Source organism: Schistocerca piceifrons, chromosome X, assembly GCF_021461385.2.
Source record: "Schistocerca piceifrons isolate TAMUIC-IGC-003096 chromosome X, iqSchPice1.1, whole genome shotgun sequence".
Lineage (NCBI taxonomy): Eukaryota > Metazoa > Arthropoda > Insecta > Orthoptera > Acrididae > Schistocerca > Schistocerca piceifrons.
The window spans coordinates 345,328,058-345,347,155 of record NC_060149.1 but is presented as its reverse complement, the minus strand read 5'-3'; the positions used below and the strand labels follow the sequence as shown (position 1 = coordinate 345,347,155).

The window sequence follows — 19,098 nt, the reverse complement described above, 5'->3', positions numbered from 1 at the left end:
AATGGGAAGTATGTATTACACTTCACAAAATGAACATCGTCAACATTCAAGAAATGTATGAAAAAAACACTTAACTTGCACCATGAACATCTAATGACAAATGGTACACTACAGAAGTGCAGTAATATGTTTTATAGGCATAGAGAAACCAAACATCCAGAGGCTGAATTTGCACCATGGTTCTGGGTGGTATGCATTGTGTCTTGCACTTTTCAGAAGGGATAGTTTGTGCATACCATATTTGTAACTATCTTACACCAATTTTACCCCTCTTTCTTGCTGTAATGTAAATATTCCCTACTATCCTGGCAACAACATGCAAATGAGAAAAAATCATAATGCTCAGAGCACCTCCAGTTTCTCACAGCACAATAAATAACTTTTCACCAATTTACCGTTCAGATTAACAGTCAGCATAATTGTATATGAATGCATTAAGGCATTGATGCTAGCTGATCTCGATACAACCCTCTTGGTACCCCTAATTTCCAGCATTCCTTTCACATGCATTTCCTATTCAAATAGTTATTGGTCAGAGTTGAAAACAAATTCCTTAGTGAATGTTGGGATAAGTTTGTTTATCTCATCTACAAATTTTCAGGCTGATACTGCAGTTTGCTGTGCATTGTCAATTTTACAGTTTATTTGAAATTTCATTATCTTACGTCTTCCAGTTCTGTAGCATTGTCTGAAGTTATGCAACCATCCACTGTTGCCCTTGAAATCACTGTAATCTATGTCACATGTAATTTGATGTGTGTAATGTAGTAGGTCACTATCATGAAAATCTTGTAAATTGTATTGAGTGTCCTTGAAACGTGCAAACACCAGTTTTTCTAACAAGTGTGTCTTGTCCTCCCTTGAATATCCATAGTTTTTCTTATGCACCACATGGTCATCTTGCTATGGAGTTGTTTGAAATCTGTTCATATTTGTTTTTTTACTATGCTTGGATGATCTTTCATGTCCTTAGTTACATTTAGTACTTGCTCCTTGGACAATGATAGTCTTTTACTACATTTTGCAGGAGATAGGATTCATGACTCCCTGTCTGACAAAGATGATGAACTACATGGCTCAACAACTGTTTCAGCATCACTTTCTCTTGTTAAGTATGTATATGTATAGTCATCATTGTGCTCCTCATGTACATTGTCCACACAGTCGAGTGTATAGGACACCACACATTCGTATTGCAGAAATGCTAGTATTTCATGTGCCACTTCTTTCTCACTCTGCAAAATTTCTTGGGTTCCTTTCTGATGAAATGTCAAATTCAGCAACTATTGTTGTAGATATAATGAAGAGTTCACTTTGTTTATTGTTGCCATTGCTCTGCTTTGTCTCGATACCACCAGCCCTGTAGCCTTGTTGTGAGTTACTTATTGACTAACTATGCTCTGTAGTGTCATATTGTGCCCACCATTGGATACCTTCAGTCCTGCCCCCTGTTGTTATTAGCAGTCAATAACGTGGCTGCATGGTAAGCAACATGTGGGGTGTTGAATGCCATAAACATAATTGGCATTTTGCAACCTTGCACTCAAGGGTTTCCTTGACAGTTACATTGTACAATCAATATAAAACTATCATTTAAATCATTGTACTCATCCTGTTATTTGATAAATATGATGCCTAAGTGTTAAAATGTAGTCTGTGCATTATTAAGTAAAATGTCTTCAAGCAATGTGACAAAAGGGAGTATTTATTCAACAACTTCATTTTTGTTGGGTATTCAATATTTGAGATTACCTTACGATCACTATCACAGGAGGAGCTTGCAGGCGTAGATCCCAGAGCAGCTAGGAGGCATAGAACAGGTTTAGCTTCTCGTTCAAGCTCACAAGACAGAGATTCAGATGTAAGAAGATATGCTTACAGACCACCTCGTCGTCGAACATTTCATCACAGAGGATCAGGTGGTGGGCCATGTGGCGACGGCACTCTAGGAGGCAACAGTCAAGATTCCAGTGAAGATGGGTCTGAGTTGTAAGTTGTATCTATGTATACCATGCCTTAAATCTCATTATATTGTTAGTCAAAGCTACTAGAAGAAGTAATAGAATTTAAAAGAAATTTGTTTGCCCACTGATAATTAACATCAATTAAATTAAAGTGGAAGTTTTTTTACTATCTCTAGATGATGATTATTTTCATTATTAATACTCTTACTGACTTATGTTTGCAAAATACATGAACAGATTTCATTTAAATACTGTGTGTCCTCTTCCAAACCCTAAAAACATGTTTAAGTCATTTTGTGAAACACTTCCAAAAATTTTTGTTTTTCATTGTCTCTGCAATGTCCTTGGTGGAAAAAAAAATCATTTAAGCAGTAAAGGTAAGAACTTGCTGAATAGTGGAGGCAGTCAGTCATTGATAAGTATATAAGTACAAAAATGTTTGGTTGAATCCTGTCTCCAAGTTATAGAGTACACATACAGAGACATTTACCTACACTTACATCTACATCTACATACATGCTCCGCAAGCCACCATATGGTGCATGGTGGAGGGTACCTTGTACCACTACCAGTCATTTCCTTTCCTGCTCCACTCACAAACATAGCGAGGGAAAAATGACTGTCTATATATCACAGTAGGAGCCATAATTTCTAGTATCTTATCTTCATAGTCTCTATGCAAAATTTGTGTTGGTGGCAGCAGAATCATTCTGCTGTCAGCTTCAGTTGCTGGTTCTCTAAATTTTCTCATTAGTGTTCTCTGGAAAGAATGTTGCCTTCCCTCCAGGGAATCCCATTTGAGTTCCCAAAGCATCTCCATAATACTAGCAGCCAGCCTCTGAATTAATCAAGAATAGGTTACACTAGCATCCTATCGGTGGTCTCCTTTACAGATGAATGACACTTTTCCCAAATTCTCCCAATAAACTGAAGCCAACCATTCACTCTCCTTACCACAGTCCTCACATGATTGTTACAGTTCATATCACTTTGCAGTATTATGCCCAGATATTTAAATGATATGACTGTGTCAAGCAGGACACTACTAATGCTGTATCTGAATAATGTAGATTTGTTTTTCCTACTCATCTGCATTAACTAAATTTTTTCTACATTTAGAGCTACCTGCCATTTATCACACCAACCAGAAATTTTGTCTGTCATCTTGTAAGTTCCTACAGTCACTCAACTTTCATACCTTCCCACACACCACAGCATCATCAACAAACAACTGCAAATTGCCACCCACCCCGTCTGCCAGATGATTTACATATATAGAGAATAATAGCATTCCTATCACACTTACCCAGGGTACTCCTGATGATACCCTTGAGTCTGATGAATACTCATCATCAAGGACAGCATACTGGGTTCTGTTGCTTAGGTTGTCTTCAAGCCACTCTCTTATCTGGGAACCTATTAGATATACTCATACCTTGTTAACAGTCTGCAGTGGGGCACTATGTCAAACTCTTTTCGGAAATCTAGAAATATGAAATCTGCCTATTGCCCTTCATCCATAGTTCACAGTATATCAAGTGAGAAAAGGGCAATATGAGTTTTGCACAAGAAATGCTTTCTAAAACTGTGTTGATTCATGCACATAAGCTTCTCAGTCTCAAGGAACTTTGTTATATTCAGACTGAGAATATGTTGAAGAATTCTGTAGCAAACTAATGTTAAGGATATTGGACTGTAATTCTGCAGGTCTCTTCTTTTACCCTTCTTATAAACAAGAGTCATATGCACTTCTTTTTAATGTGCTTGGGAATTTTCACTGAGTGAGAAATTAATGATAAATACATTCAAAGTAATGGGCAAGTGCCATAGAGAACTCTTTGTAAAACTGAATTGGGATACCACCCAGACCTGGTGACTTATTTGTTTTCAACTCATTCAGTTGTTTCTCTATGCCAGGGATGCTTATTACTATGTCTACATCTACATCTACATCTATGCAGATACTCTGCAAATTACACTTAAGTGCCTGACACAGGGTTCTTCCAACTACCTTCACAATAATTCTCTATTATCACATTCTCAAACAGCACGTGGAAAAAATGAACACCTACATATTTCCGTTTTCCGTTTGAGCTCTGATTTGCCTTATTTTATTATGATGAGCATTTCTCCCTATGTAGGTCAGCATAATCTATACAGGAGTCTGTTTTGTGGTTTAATGATGGTATGTTTGTACAGCTGTATGGCTACATTCTCACTGGGAGACTGCATAGTTCCTGCACTGCAACTTGACTGGGGAGAGGGATTGCGTTCTGTAGAACGGACAAGGAGAGAAGGATGTAGGGGGTGGGGGGGATGCAGGCTTGGGTGGGATGGCTGATGGCTGTGTGGCTAGGCAGTTGATGCTTGGGGCAGGAATGTGTTACCTACGATCTCTTTCTGTCTGCAATTTGGCAGAGTTGTGTGCAGCACATAGTGACATGTAGGAATAGGTTGGAACTGGTAGATAGAACAGAGAAAGAGAAATACAGGTACAGTGGAAAAGAGGCCATGAGTGCAGGATGAGTGAAGTTAGGGGCATAGGGCAGGGGTGGAAGTGGTTGTGGAGTGGGGACTAGCAGCGACTGAACTCAGGAAAATTACAGGATTGTATGATGCAATATGAGGACAGTTCCCATCTATGTAATTCAGAGAAGCTGAAGTTGTGGAGGGGAGGGGAAGGGAAGGGAGGATCCAGATGATACAGGATGTGAAGCAGCCATTGGTGTGTTGTACTTAACAATGTGATTTGCCACTGGGAAGTCAACTCTGCCCTCAGTCACAGTTTGACAGATGCCATTCATTTGGATTGACAGGTGGTTGGCGCTCATAAGCATGTAAAATATTTTGTAGAAACTACACCAGTGTGATATATGATATGTTATGACTGTTTACATAGGTCCCCTGTCTCTGATATGATGAGGTAAGCATATGACGTGCACCTGGGTCTTCCACAGGGGTATGACACATGCAGTAGGGGTTAGGAGTTTGCACTGTGTAAGGATGGACCAGAACATTGTGTTTATTGAGTGGGTGACAGAACATAACTTGGGAGGGTGTTCCTTATTTCCAGGCACTATGATATGTGAAGTACTGGTGAAGGATGTGGTTAATTTGCCCCATTCATGATTGATATTGGGCTATGAGAAGGGTGATCTTTAGCAGCTGATTCCTGGGGATGGTTGGAGGATTAGAGATGTTTGTGCATACTGCAAGGGCATTATTTTTTTGGACTAGGTGTGGGGGTAATTCCCACTGTGAAAGTCTCAGCAAAGCTTTAAGCACACTTGGCAAGGAACTGATAATCACCCCAGATATGCTCTCCAGTGGTGACCAGAGTACATGGGGAAGACTGTGCAGAACTCTGCCTGCCTGTAACCAGAATGAGCTCACCAGTGTTACATTCCTGCCCTGTGCACACACTGCCTCTCCCTCCCAGTGTTCACCCACCCTTCTCCAGTGCTCACTTCCCTCATTTCACCAACTCCACTCAACACAACTCCATACACCAGTTGAGCTGCAGTGCGAGCATAATCCACAAATCCAGAGCAGTGCAAACATTAGATGTTTATGTGTGCGAGTATGTGTATTCTATCACTCTGAAGGAGGATTTGTTCAAAAGCTATTAATATTCTCAATCTGGTTTATGTTTCTCTCAGTAACTCGGCACCTTAACTTTTCAGTGAGTTGTTACCTTCACTCATTAAATTATGTAAACTACTTTTCTGTTATATTTGCTATAAGAATTTCTACAATTTCCAATACAGAGCTATATATTTCCTTTTAGTTTGCAAATGAGTTCTGGACCTACTCAACTTTGACTTCATTGGGACAAATGTTTGACATAGGTGGACATCAGAATTCAGGGTACACATACTTAATATGTTACTGTCTAAACAGGCAGAGAGCCTCGTGATTTAACATTGATGTGACAGTTATCAAAATCATATTTTGTGATCTTCTCTATGTTTGTGGAGAAAATTATTAGTTGTCTGTTTCTGATAATATTTTTTTAAAATAAATCTTCCACAGATACAGTTGATTTGTTCCTTTATTTGTGCTAATGATAGTATAATAATTGTTCAAATGTTCGAATGTGTGTGAAATCTTATGGCACTTAACTGCTAAGGTCATCAGTCCCTAAGCTTACAGACTACTTAACCTAAATTATCCTAAGGACAAACACACACACCGATGCCCGAGGGAGGACTCGAACCTCCAGCGGGACCAGCCGCACAGTCCATGACTGCAGCGCCTTAGACCGCTCTGCTAATTCCGCACAGCTATAATAATTGGTTGGGCATCCAGAACTGAGCAAGACCCAGAAGATTATCTAGTTGAAATGTGAAATTCAGCACCACATTTCTTACACATCTCAGTGACTTTCATATTATCAAATTTGTGGCCTTGTGGTTACTGCCTTTGATTACTAATTTAAAGGTTTTGAGATAGATATCAGCAACTGATAACAATTGAAATAAAATCTATTTTATCCAAGTCGTTGTCTTTTTACTTTTGTAATGATTCTATAGTGTCTTTTTTTGTTCAAATGAGGCTTTGTTTACTCACCAACATAAACACATGTGATTTTTCTTTCTTAACTATCATACATCTTTTTTGAATCAGTTGTTTTGTCCTCATAGTCCATTTTGCATTGTGATGTACCCAACTGGAGACGTAGACAATCGCAACATAAATAACACATGTATCTTGTCATTTGAGATTTCTTTATTTTGACACTATATACATTTCTTCTGCATATTTATAGCACTTTGTTTGGTGTCAGATGTGTCCAGCTCCCTTCTTTTTTTTATCAGTTCCTAAAATTTCAACAAATCTAAACAACATAGATAAAGGCATACCTGGATTTGAAATATTCATCCTCTGTCAGTGGTCTTAAACAACTGTTATCCTAAACCTCCAAGAAAATCTTGAAATCTCATCATATCATTTTCATTTCTGAAATACATAACTTGGTTGTTCACTAATGTGGTTTTCAGTAATTATTGGCTATTTATTCCATTTTGGGAGACACGATAACCTGAACACATCTTGACTACAATATCCAACCCAGATTTTTTTTTATTGTACAATCATTCCAAGTTTCATTTTACTTCATGTTCCTTCATCGAAAGCCCTATCAAAATGAAAGCTGGAGATCAAGCTGACATTCTTCTTCACTTTCTACATGCATGAAAACATCTTTTATATTGTAAAGCACGGTTTTTTATACTCTTTGGTACATTTGGAATTTGTTCCTTCTTTTTCTCAAGTGTCTCATTGACTGACAACCCAGAATCTTTTAGTCAGATTTCAGGAAGAGAAATATCACTGTACAAGCTATTGGTCGTAACCTTAAACCCTGTTTCTTTAAAAAGGGAAAATCATTTATTCAACAACATGAGTTCCTTTATTGTTTACTTCATGAAGTCCTTTGAACTGTTTACCGGCATAAATTTCTATATTACTGATGTAAAACATTTTGCAGTCAACTAAAGAAAATATTTTTGAACTCTACTTTGCAAGTTTTGACGGAAAATATTGTATAAAGTTGCACCAGCTACAGAACACTTCCAGTTTCTCATAATCTGTAACAATTTTACCAGGTGAGGAGCATGTTACAGATGGCTACAAAATAATCAGTGAAATCTCTTATTGCTGCAATATGATCATTTTCCTTTTTCATAGATGTTGTTTCTCTTTCATAAAATCTTAAACATTACAGAAGAAATCTAAATCTTCTGAATCCCACAGTCATCCAGGATATTTCACTTCCATAGACTTTTGATTGCCATATTTCATCAAGATTCATTTTCTCTTCTGTATGCAGTTCAGTCAGATAAAATAAGTCTGACTACAGCCTTTATCTCAGTTAAATGTTTATTATGCATCTCTTGTGAGACTGAAGTTTGCCTTTATGTTGTCAATATATTGACTTGTGCAAGACACTATTATTTCTAACAGTTTTGTGTGAGGCAGCCCCAGACATAAGAAATATTGTCCATATTTTTTGCTAGACCCTTCCTAAACAGAAATGACATAAGTAAATTTTGTTTGGTTGTTTTTTTGTGAAGAATAGAATGATTTCCTTAAATAAAGAGTTAATGGTTTTGTTAGTCTTCCTCCTCAAAGATGTACAAAATTCTTCCTTCTCATCACAATCTTGAGGACATGAACTGTATTCCACATTACTTTGTTCTGTATCTGAATTCTCCTCACTTTCCTTAATTACAGAAAAAGCAGCTTTATCACCAACTTTACTATCAGGCTCTCATCTGTGACTGAAACATCCAAAAAGTGTTTCTAAATTTCCTGACCATCCTCTTCCACAACCATGTTATACATCTTTCTGAATGCCATCATTTATAAACAAACAAATTTGTACATATTTTGTCAAAATCTAACAGTTAGCTTTAAATTCACCTTCTGAATGAATATGTGTTGTAAGCATATGAAAATAATTATATTTGGAGATCTACAAATATGTAACAAATAGTCACAAGTCTCTTAGATACATGGAGGGGTTTGATGAGAATTGATTTCTCTTTAAATACTGTAGTGTTATAAACTGAATATCTATCAAATGAAATTCTAATGGGTAGGTAGAAGAAAATTTATATTTGCTCTGCAATAATAAAACTTGTGCAGCTTGTCAGAGTCATGGATGTAATTTTTCTGTCATATCTGTAATAATGCTCCATTGACAATAATGAAAATTTTGAGAAATGTGATCGCTGACACAGGGAGATAGACAGGAGCAATGTTGTAAGACTCCTATTGCTGTCTAATTTTGTGAGAAAATTAATACATTTGCATCTGTCAGACTACCATGACTTACAGAATGTTATAAACCTTAGATAATGATTTTCATACTGAATGAAAAGGAGTGATATTTTCAGATTGTTGTTACTTTCTTGTTTTCTGAGAAAATTAATTCATTTACATCTGTCAGACCACCACAACTTATGAAATGTTATAAACCTTTTATAATTATTTCTCATGTTAGGTACTTGGGATTTATTAATCTGAACAGACTACTGAAAATCTAAGATGGAATTTTTACTGACCCATAGATAAGGGCAAAAAAATAATGGACTTGCCTTTGGCGTAATCAGATAACAAATGAACAAAGTCAAATAGTGTACCTACTCCTCAATAGTTATTGCAGTAAAAATCTTTCTTTGCTAAAAGTAAGCTGTAGATGAACACAATTAGTGTATTTGTATAGGTCTGGCTGTGACATGAGTACAAAATTCCATTATCTTGAAATTCTTTCTGAGCTTTCCACAGAAGATTGATATTGTAAGTCAGTGTCAAAGTGAGAGATTACACTAGGATGTACAAAAAATGCAAGCTAGATACCAATGGCTATTGGATGCTTAGGTAGATGGACAATTTTCCATGCAGCAGGTCACAAATAAACTACTCAAAACTAGTTTTGTACCACCATCATACCTATGAATGTGTGTGGGCTTAGATTCAAGGGAAGCCGCAATGAAAGAATAATCATCCTGGAACTAAAAACAGACTTTACTATGAAGTAGGAACAAAAAATAACAAAAAATAGTGGTAATCTTGACATAAGTAGACATCTTTCCACATTTTTGAAATCAAAGTCTACAGCAATCTACATCCAGTATCATGTTTCTCCACTACAATGAGTATTGCAACATGCTTGGATCCTACTTATCATGCTGCACACAAGCTTGTTGTAGTTCAAGCTTGTTCTACTTGCTGTATCCCGCTACTAGTGCATGTAAGTGTGAGTGTGCTGAGTACGATGTCACCATGCATGCATGCTCGAATCAGCTGCTATCTGTATCAGCATGGGTCAGCTGCTGGAGGCCACCTGTGGGAGGCACATGTGCGGTGCTGTCCACATGATGCCATCTGCTGGCTACTCGCACATACATATGCGTGGAGCAATGCTGACTGACTCCCTTTATGTGATCCTAGTTTGTATTGTGCACATCAGTGTTCTTTGCCTTGTGAAGTCCTGAGAAGCTTATTGTTCAGAGGTGATTCAAGTCATATTTGTGTGATTTGGATTAATTTTATGTAATAATTGGTTAATACACATTTGAAATCAATCCACGTCACACAAATACATCTTTAATAATAACCTCCTGTTGGGATCTCACAATTCACAGAACACTGGTGTGCATGATACAAACTAAGATCACACAGAAGTAGTCAGTGCTGCTCCGCGCAAATATATGTGCCAGCCGCTGGCAGACAACATGGCGGGAACTGCGCCATGTACCTGCCTCCTACAGGCAGCCTCCAGTGGCCAGCCCACACTGATACAGTTGGCAGCCAATTCAAACATGCATGTGCAATGACACCACACTCACAGCACTCACACTCACACACTATTAGCAGGATACAGCACTACTCTCTGAAGATGGCTCTCATGAGGTCATCCACTGTTTGAGGGCAGTTCTTCCTGCAGCATTGCTAGTTTCAACTGGTCCCAAGCAAAGTCAGTCTGGTCATATCTGCAGACACTGCATTCCATTCCATTTATTTGATTCCTGCTTTCTGGAGGGAGGTATTCATGCTGTGGGTGCATTATCAACCATAACAGGTGCTTTATCAGTCATAAAAATGAAGCTATCACCAAAATTTTGACTGTAGGCCTGGACAACAGCTTGGAGGATCCTTCCCTGATGCTGCACTGCCCTCAAATGTCCCTCAATTGTAATGAGAGGGATCCAGGATCAGTATGTGGAACCAGTCCTAAAACATCATGTTGAACATGTGGAACTGCTTGCATGAGACTTGCATAGGTATGTAACCACCTCCACATTCATCTACAATGGGGATTAGATATAATCCTACACTTGTTGATGAAGAGAACCTGATTCCATTGAGCCTGGATCCATTTCACATTATCCCTTGTCCTCCTTCTTCACATACCACACATTGCACAAAAGGAGGGGGGCGGGGGGTATGGTTATTTGTAATGGGTGCCTAGAAGACCAACTAACCATATGGAGACAGTTAGATACTGTCTGGGTCAATGCAGCCCTCTCAGTTGCCATCAGTAAGGCAGCATCCAGTTCTGTTGCATTCTCCCTGGGATACTTCGAAGCTATAATTCATTTTTGCTTGTCATCATCTGGAACTGTTGACTGCAGGCAACCAATATAAAACAGATTGTCAGTGTTTTGTGTTGCATGATAGCAGCTGAATGTTTGAATAACTTTTTTGGTGTATGCCAGTTTGATGGGCAACTTCCCATGCTTACAACTTTCCTTGTCATAAAGTGACAATGTCTATACTTTCTATGCTTGAAATGACACTTTGAGGCATGTTGACATACTGAACAGTGTATATGTCCCCTTCATGAATGGAGATGCACTACTAAACTGCACTGATGAGGAGAACATTGGAAGTACCACTACGTGATTTCCCAGAAACTTCGCTCCATGAATGATGGGTCAAAATAAATGAATAAACACGTCAACTTATCTGTAGATTCTTACCCATTTCTGAGAAAATGATGATCAAAATTTTGGAGGTAGTTTACATGCTTTACAGCACATAGTAAGTTTAACTGAAGCAGTGACACAATGTTTAGCATTGTGACTTCATAATTTTGTACCACATGTTTGAAACCCAATTATTGGTTTTATATGTGTTTCTGTTTTTCATTTGTGTACCCATTCCACAGAAGATTAGATTAGATTTACTTTCATTCCAATTAATCCGTAGTGAGGAGGTCCTCCAGGATGTAGAACATGTCAGAGAAACAATAATACATGACAAATATTTACAAATAAAACAAATAAGCTAATGTATCTTCCACAGGTCCCAAGTGGAATGATCATCATTCTTTTAATGAACACTATATTAAAGGATCATTTTACAACACTCATTTACTAAGATTGCATTAATGCACTACACAAACATTTTCCAATGTATGTTGAAGCAATGTTACCTATCTTCATGTGCTAAGTGTCTGTCTGCTGAATGAATTTAAAAATAAATAAATAAATAAATGAGAAAATTATTTAAAATTGTTTTTAGTGAAATTCCTGTAGTGTATCTTAATGCATAACCAACAGCAAGTGCCAGTTTTTGGGAAAATGATCCATTATGCATGATTGCCATGAAATTATTGCCAATGTGTGAATATCTTCAGCAATATTAACAGTGTCTTTCTCTTGGATGAGACTCATGTGAAGAAATGGCACTGTGGCAAATCTGACTTTGTGTAGTGCTCATGGGGTGTGGAATTTGTGTGTTCCCAATGTTTCTACAATTGGTGTAATCTAAGGGAATGCATGAAACATTCCTGAAGAATAGATGTAAATATTAAAAGTAAGAATTTATATAAGAATTGATTCCCTTAAAAATACCATACACCCTTATTACACACTATATTGTGTAATAAATATATTACACTTATTGTGAAACCGAGTTGTAATTTTGTAATTAATACAATGCCCTTATATGCCCTAATTTGATAAGAAGGACATGGGTAGATCAGTGGGAAAAGAAGACAAATAAGATAAAATAAAAACAGTAATTGGGTTGTTAAACCACAATGCTAACCAGTGTACCACCACTTCGGTGAACGTATTACATACTGTAAGGCATATAAACTACCTAGAAAACTTTTACCATTGTTTTCCCAGAAAGAGTTAAGTTTCTATGAATAAGCAGAGACACTTATTGGCATATTTTAACCCCTCTTCCACTGAGCATAGGTTCTCAGAAATGGGGTGATAGCACTTGCCATTTTCTCCTTGTGAGAATGCATATTTACTTTTATATAAAACATTTTCATTTATCTTTTTGTGTGACATTTTATTAAAAGCATAAGATTTTGATGATTATGTCCACCAACGTCATCCAGAACAAACATTTGATTGTCAGGAAGACATTGGGATTGTCCTTACCAACACCCCATACCACACTCTCCCCATTACTAAATATAAAATCCATGCCTCATATATGCTTCTACCTGCGGTGCACATCTCTGAAAAACAGAATGTAAACTGTCACAAGCCTTATTTTGTAATATTGTTACATCTAATACTGCCTTCCATGATGCACCACTGAATGCATAGCTCTTGTTTCTGCTGTAATTATAGTTGCATATTCTGATTTCCACAGTCTCTATAATAACCAATTTCCAGCACTAGGAAACATGGTACAGAATTTTCATTTCTTTGAAATAATCTTGCAGTTCTTTGTAGGGATGTGTTCATTGACCTCCAATTTATTTTATGGCTTTCTGAACTTCATGTGATATTGATTTTCAGTACAGTATTCTGAAACAGTTCAAAAGGGCTGTTACGAAACATTATTGCCACAATGAAAACATAGACTCCATTTTACAAGATATGGTATTTCTTTGAAAAAGTTACTCACAAACATTATTAAGCAAGTAAATATCAAAAACATGTATGCAGGCAGAGGCCAGTTTTCAGATGTTAATAGTAGAAAAAGAGTTAGGTTTAAAAAGTCATAATTGGATATAAATGTATTAATTTACTGAGAGAAAAATGACATAGTAATACAGAACTGCAGATTAAATGTATATCTATCACAATAATTTAATAATTTAAATCAGTTAATAGGATTAATATTCTTTCTGCAGATGTCTATCAAGGGAAGTACTTAAATATTTTGTTTATTTCATTACTTACATTTTGAATCAGCCAGTGTTCTCGAGTGTATTTTCTGAATCACTGGATAATGCACCAGTAGTATCATAGTGTAAGATTTCCTGTTCTTTGAAATATCTTTGAAAAAACTATTTACTGCAGAACTCAGAAACCTTTTTCAAAACAATAACTTGTTAACAGCTTCCTTGTATCAATTTTAATCAAGGCAGAAAACCATTTTTGATGTTGGAAACAATGTTCTAGGAGTGTTTTCAGGTTTATTGTGATCTTGAGAAAGATTTTTATTGCAAATATATAATACTGTTATGAAAACGTATGTTATAAAGACCCCTCATATCATCCCCTCTCACTCGTGGTTTTGTAAAGTCTTCCATAATGTACAAAAAACAGGAGTGCATGTTAACAGAATCCATTTCAAGGATAAACTTTGAGTCATAAAAATAATTATAAAATATCTCATCCCTCAATAACTATTCTTGGCCATTAATAATCATGTCAAACAGAAATTAAACAATTTATGTGTTTGAAGGGGCCCCACGTTTTCCCACTGCTCGTAATGCTGTTGAAAACAACATATTAAATGTCATCCATGGTGGTGAATATCTAAGACAAAATAGTGGAAGTTGTGAATATGACAATTTTGAGGTCTTACTAGAAGTTGTTATAGCTCTCACTATTCTAACGTGACACAATCCAAATTCCAAAGTATCAGAGATGCTTGTCCCTTGTCTTCTCCATGAAGCACAGAGATATATCAAAAAAGACTTCCATTGCCAGTTTTTAAACCACCAAATGAAAGAAAAAAAGGGGAAGTCATAATAACTGTGATCTATGAAGATTTGTAGGGTCACACAATTCACGAGAGAGTGAGAGTATGAGTATGAGTAGGGAGCAGACATTATGAAGCAACAAGGTTTTATTCAATGCTTGTAATAGAATATCAGCAGAAGAAGCACTCATGACTGCTTTTTGGAATACAAAAATATTATTGCTTGCTGACTTTCTCCATGAGAGAAGGAGATTTATTGCAGCACATTAAAGTGTACTGGTTGTAATGAAATCTGGTTATCCCAGGAAATAGCATTAATCCTCTATTTCATCTGCGATGTGTGGAAGGTACATGAGCATTTTTTTTTTCTTTCTAAATACTTATTGTGAATTCTTGTTTTTCTGGCATTCTGGATGATCTCTTCACTATGGATCCATTGGAACAAAAAGTGCATCTAATCTAATATAAAATATTCTAATTCCATATAAAAACATACATCTGCATTCACTGGCCTTTACCCTAGGCTGAATTTTGTGAAAATTAATGAACACTTTGTTTGCAATTCTAATTTATTCCCATGTAGCATTCCATATGATACAGTCCCGGAAAAAGTAGTTTGGAGGCTCAAGTCTCAACATTGATACAGTGGTTGCCTTCTGCACAGATGTATATTTATGTGGCTTATCTTCTTTTTTATCACAAAAGTGTCACTAGGCTGCAAAGAAAACTTATTTCTGCAGAAAAAATATAAAAGTATGTGAGTTTATGTGCCACAATAAATTTGAAAATAGGAAGGTAAAGAAATGTATTTTCTAACTGCCTTCCTACTATGTTGTCTCAGCAGCATGAATTTTGGTGTCTGTCAGTAATTCTTCTGTTTCTTTTTATTACTTCTTTTACAAATGTAGAATAACACAGTATTTTGTAGTTGTTTTTTTTTTGCTAATAATTTGTGAACTAAATATTTTAATTCAAGGTGAATAAACTGAAAATGATCTTATTGCTTAATAAATGTACATATAACGTGAGACACACTTCACTATTGTTACAGTGAGAAGTCTGGTCATGGCATTCTAGAATTCTCAGCAGATAAGGCTGGTCGGGATGTGACTCCAATGAATCTTGAATTTGGAGATGATGACAGACAAGTGAAACCAGGAACACTTAATTCAATTGCTGGTAAGTATTAAATGTCACCTGAAAAATAATAGTAATGAAATAGCAGCAGATTTTACTCTCAGGATGAGATAAGTCCAAGAAACATAAAACTAAAATTCTCTATAGTTATTTGAAATATGAAATTGCGGTTCATAGTTAACTGAATTAGTGGTAAAACATTGAACTTGTATACAGGAGATAACAGTTCAAATCATCATTTGCTCATCCAGAATTAGGTTTCCCTTGATTTTCGTAAATTACTTAAGTTAAAATTTGGGATGTTTCCTTTCATAGCACATGTCTAGTATCATTCCCCATCTTTCCATAATATGAACTTGCATTCCAACTGTAACAAGCTCATTGTTGATGAGATGTTAAAGTGTGATCTTGCTTTTCCAAATGGAAACATATGCAAGAAATTATTATGATATCAAGCAATCTGTGTAGGTTATTGATTTAACTGAATACATCTCTTCCAGAATTGGTTAAGGTCTTTTTTATTAATTAAAATTGGATTTGATTTATACTTTTGCTTTCAAATTTTATTTAAGTAATTTTTTTACTAGTTAAAATTAATATTCTAACATAAAATTGCTTAATAGACATCTAATTTCTCTCAGCGTCTGTTGTCATTTAACACACAGTGTAGCTTATTTGCAGTCATGTTCACCATTTAATTTTCATTCTACCATTATGTAACTTTGTGTTACTTTAATTTATGTCCTATTTTCTTTTAAATAATTACTTTATTAAGGCACAAAGCAATTAATGACATCAGCTGCCAGTGGCCATTGATTTACAGCAAAGGGGAAAGTTTAAAGAAAGTTTAAATTTGTGCCAGACTGTCATTCGAACCTGGGTCTTCTGCTTACTAGACAGATGCCCTGACAAATGTGCCATCCACATGCAGTGCTCATTGCAACTGCAGAGGCTACCCTAACATGCCTAGTACAGAATTTCATTGATTCCTGTAAGAGTTCGAGTGTGGTGTGCATCTACATTGAGTTGATCAATTGGTGGGTATACACTCGCACACACACACATATCCATCCACACATACAGACACAAGCAGACATATTTAAAGACCATAAATATGTCTGCTTGTGTCTGTATGTGTGGATGGATATGTGTGTGTGTGCGAGTGTATACCTGTCCTTTTTTCCCCCTAAGGTAAGTCTTTCCGCTCCCGGGATTGGAATGACTCCTTACCCTCTCCCTTAAAACCCACTTCCTTTCATCTTTCCCTCTCCTTCCCTCTTTCCTGATGAGGCAACAGTTTGTTGCGAAAGCTTGAATTTTGTGTGTATGTTTGTGTTTGTTTGTGTGTCTATCGATCTGCCAGCGCTTTCGTTCGGTAAGTCACCTCATCTTTGTTTTTGTCTGATTGGAGACACAGTAGAGTAGTCCATGCAGTTGTGATGACCACTGTGTTCTGATGGCACATGGTCAGCACATCTGCCTAGTAGGCAGAGGACTTGGGTTTTAATCTCAGTTCAGCAATGGAGAAAGTTGAAAATTTGTGCTGAACTGAGATTCAAACCCATGTCCTCTGCCTACTAGGCAGATGTGCTGACCATGTGCCATCAGGACACAGTGGTCATCACAACTGCATGGACTACTCTACTGTGTCTCCAATCAGACCAAAATTCTCAACTTATTGACATACTTCTGACATACTGCCCCTTTCTCATTATCCTCATTACTTGGGGCATTTCACTGATTCCTGTAGGAGTTTATAGGAGATATGATGTAATAATGGTCTAACAACTTTTAACATTGTACTTTGCAATGTCATAAAACCTGATATCTAGATAGTACAGAAGATAAATATAGTAATATACAGTCAAATGGCGATTTACTCTTTTTGAAAAGTATTGCATGACTCTGGTTAACACCATCAAAAACTTTTTAATTTTTGGTGGTTATGATGGAAAGGTAGATATTCAGAGTTGTTGAAGTGAGTAATTGTATTCAAATGTTTAAATGCAGCTGTCCCTCATTTGAATGTTGAAAAACCAGGATGTCCCAAACCTAAAATCATACTTGAAATCATTTAGAATACACACGATATGATAATGTACTATTGGCAGTTATAAGCATATGAATTAGTCAATGCCATAGATATATCAGGAGAAATACTATGGTTCATTTTATATGAAGAATGAACAGTGAGTGAGAGGTGCTGCTGTAGCTTAAATTACATTATACTGGCTTAATATGACAGGAAGTGAGCCAGATTCAGATCAAATGGAAGTTGTAATGCCAGATAATTGTAGCTATATGCATGAAGACCTCAAAAGTATAGTCAAATTGTGTGGTGACTGCCGGCCGGTGTGGCCGAGCGGTTCTGGGCGCTACAGTCTGGAACCGCGCGACCGCTACGGTCGCAGGTTCGAATCCTGCCTCGGGCATGGATGTGTGTGATGTCCTTAGGTTACTTAGGTTTAAGTAGTTCTAAGTTCTAAGGGACTGATGACCTCGGATGTTAAGTCCCATAGTGTTCAGAGCCATTTGAACCATTTGTGCGGTGACTGATATCTGACCATATCAAACCTTTTTCAAATAACAATGTTTAAATGAACTTTGCGTTTACAAGTCTTAAGATTTGACCTAGTGATGACAGTAGCCAAAACCTGGTAATAAATGAAAATATAATATATGGTGTAGATGGCTTTATTTGTAAAACTTTATACTGATGTCAGACTCATTTAGGTAATTTATTTGTCTAATTAATAAACATTGTTTAAGATTTATTGGTTCATGTGTGTTGCATTAGATAATATTGTGGAAGCTGCACAATACTTCAAGACAGCTGCTCATCATCTTCAAGTGCTTACTGATTTGTTGCTGCAGTGGCTCACCAATATATATGCTTACCTGCCAAAAAAGCACAGGCACCATGGTGTGGGGCTATAACATCATAGATAGAGCATGGTAACATCTAGCACCCCCTGCCAATAAAATGGAGTCTTCACAGGCATGATGTGGCAAATTAAAAGCTGCAAATCACAGCACAGCATGTGCACAGGCAGAGTGTTGGCATCCAGTTTAAGTGTGTGGACTCTGATTTCCCATCTCTGTTGACTCAGGTTCATTTGTTTGTGGCTGACAATGCTTTAGTAATGCCAGTGCTGGTTCACATGCCTTGCTGAGTTGATATCTTGTGTCTCTATTAATCAGGTCATTACTTACTTGTATTTCAACAGCTTCTTTAATGATGGAGTCCCAGTACAAGTAAGCAGAAGAAAGGATCCCTGTCTCTCCATAGTTCATACTATGCACTATGTTGCAACTGTGTTCAGCAACAGCAGACTTTTCTGGCTGACACAATCTGTTATGACATCTATGTTCAGTGCATCTGTCTTTAACAGTGCAACACGTCTAGCCAATGTATGATTTTGCACACTGGTACGGGATTTTATATATTGTCATTAATGGAATCCAGCATCATTTGCACTTGCACTGGAGAGCAGAAGGCACATTTTATTTGATGTCTATTGAACAGCCTGCTGATCTTGAAGAACACACTATCAACACAGGGTAGAAAAGTCATCCTTGTGGAGTTCTC

General features: G+C 36.8%; 1 protein-coding gene across 1 annotated transcript in view; it reads left to right on the top strand.

Annotated features, from left to right (window-relative positions):
- LOC124721780 (potassium voltage-gated channel subfamily H member 2) overlaps nucleotides 1-19,098 on the top strand; it is an 887,059-nt gene that overhangs the window by 742,785 nt on the left and 125,176 nt on the right. Inside the window, exons 12-13 of the mRNA XM_047246894.1 lie at nucleotides 1,772-1,989; nucleotides 15,424-15,551. Of these exons, the coding sequence (XP_047102850.1) occupies nucleotides 1,772-1,989; nucleotides 15,424-15,551 (346 nt within the window). The remainder of the gene's footprint in view (nucleotides 1-1,771; nucleotides 1,990-15,423; nucleotides 15,552-19,098) is intronic.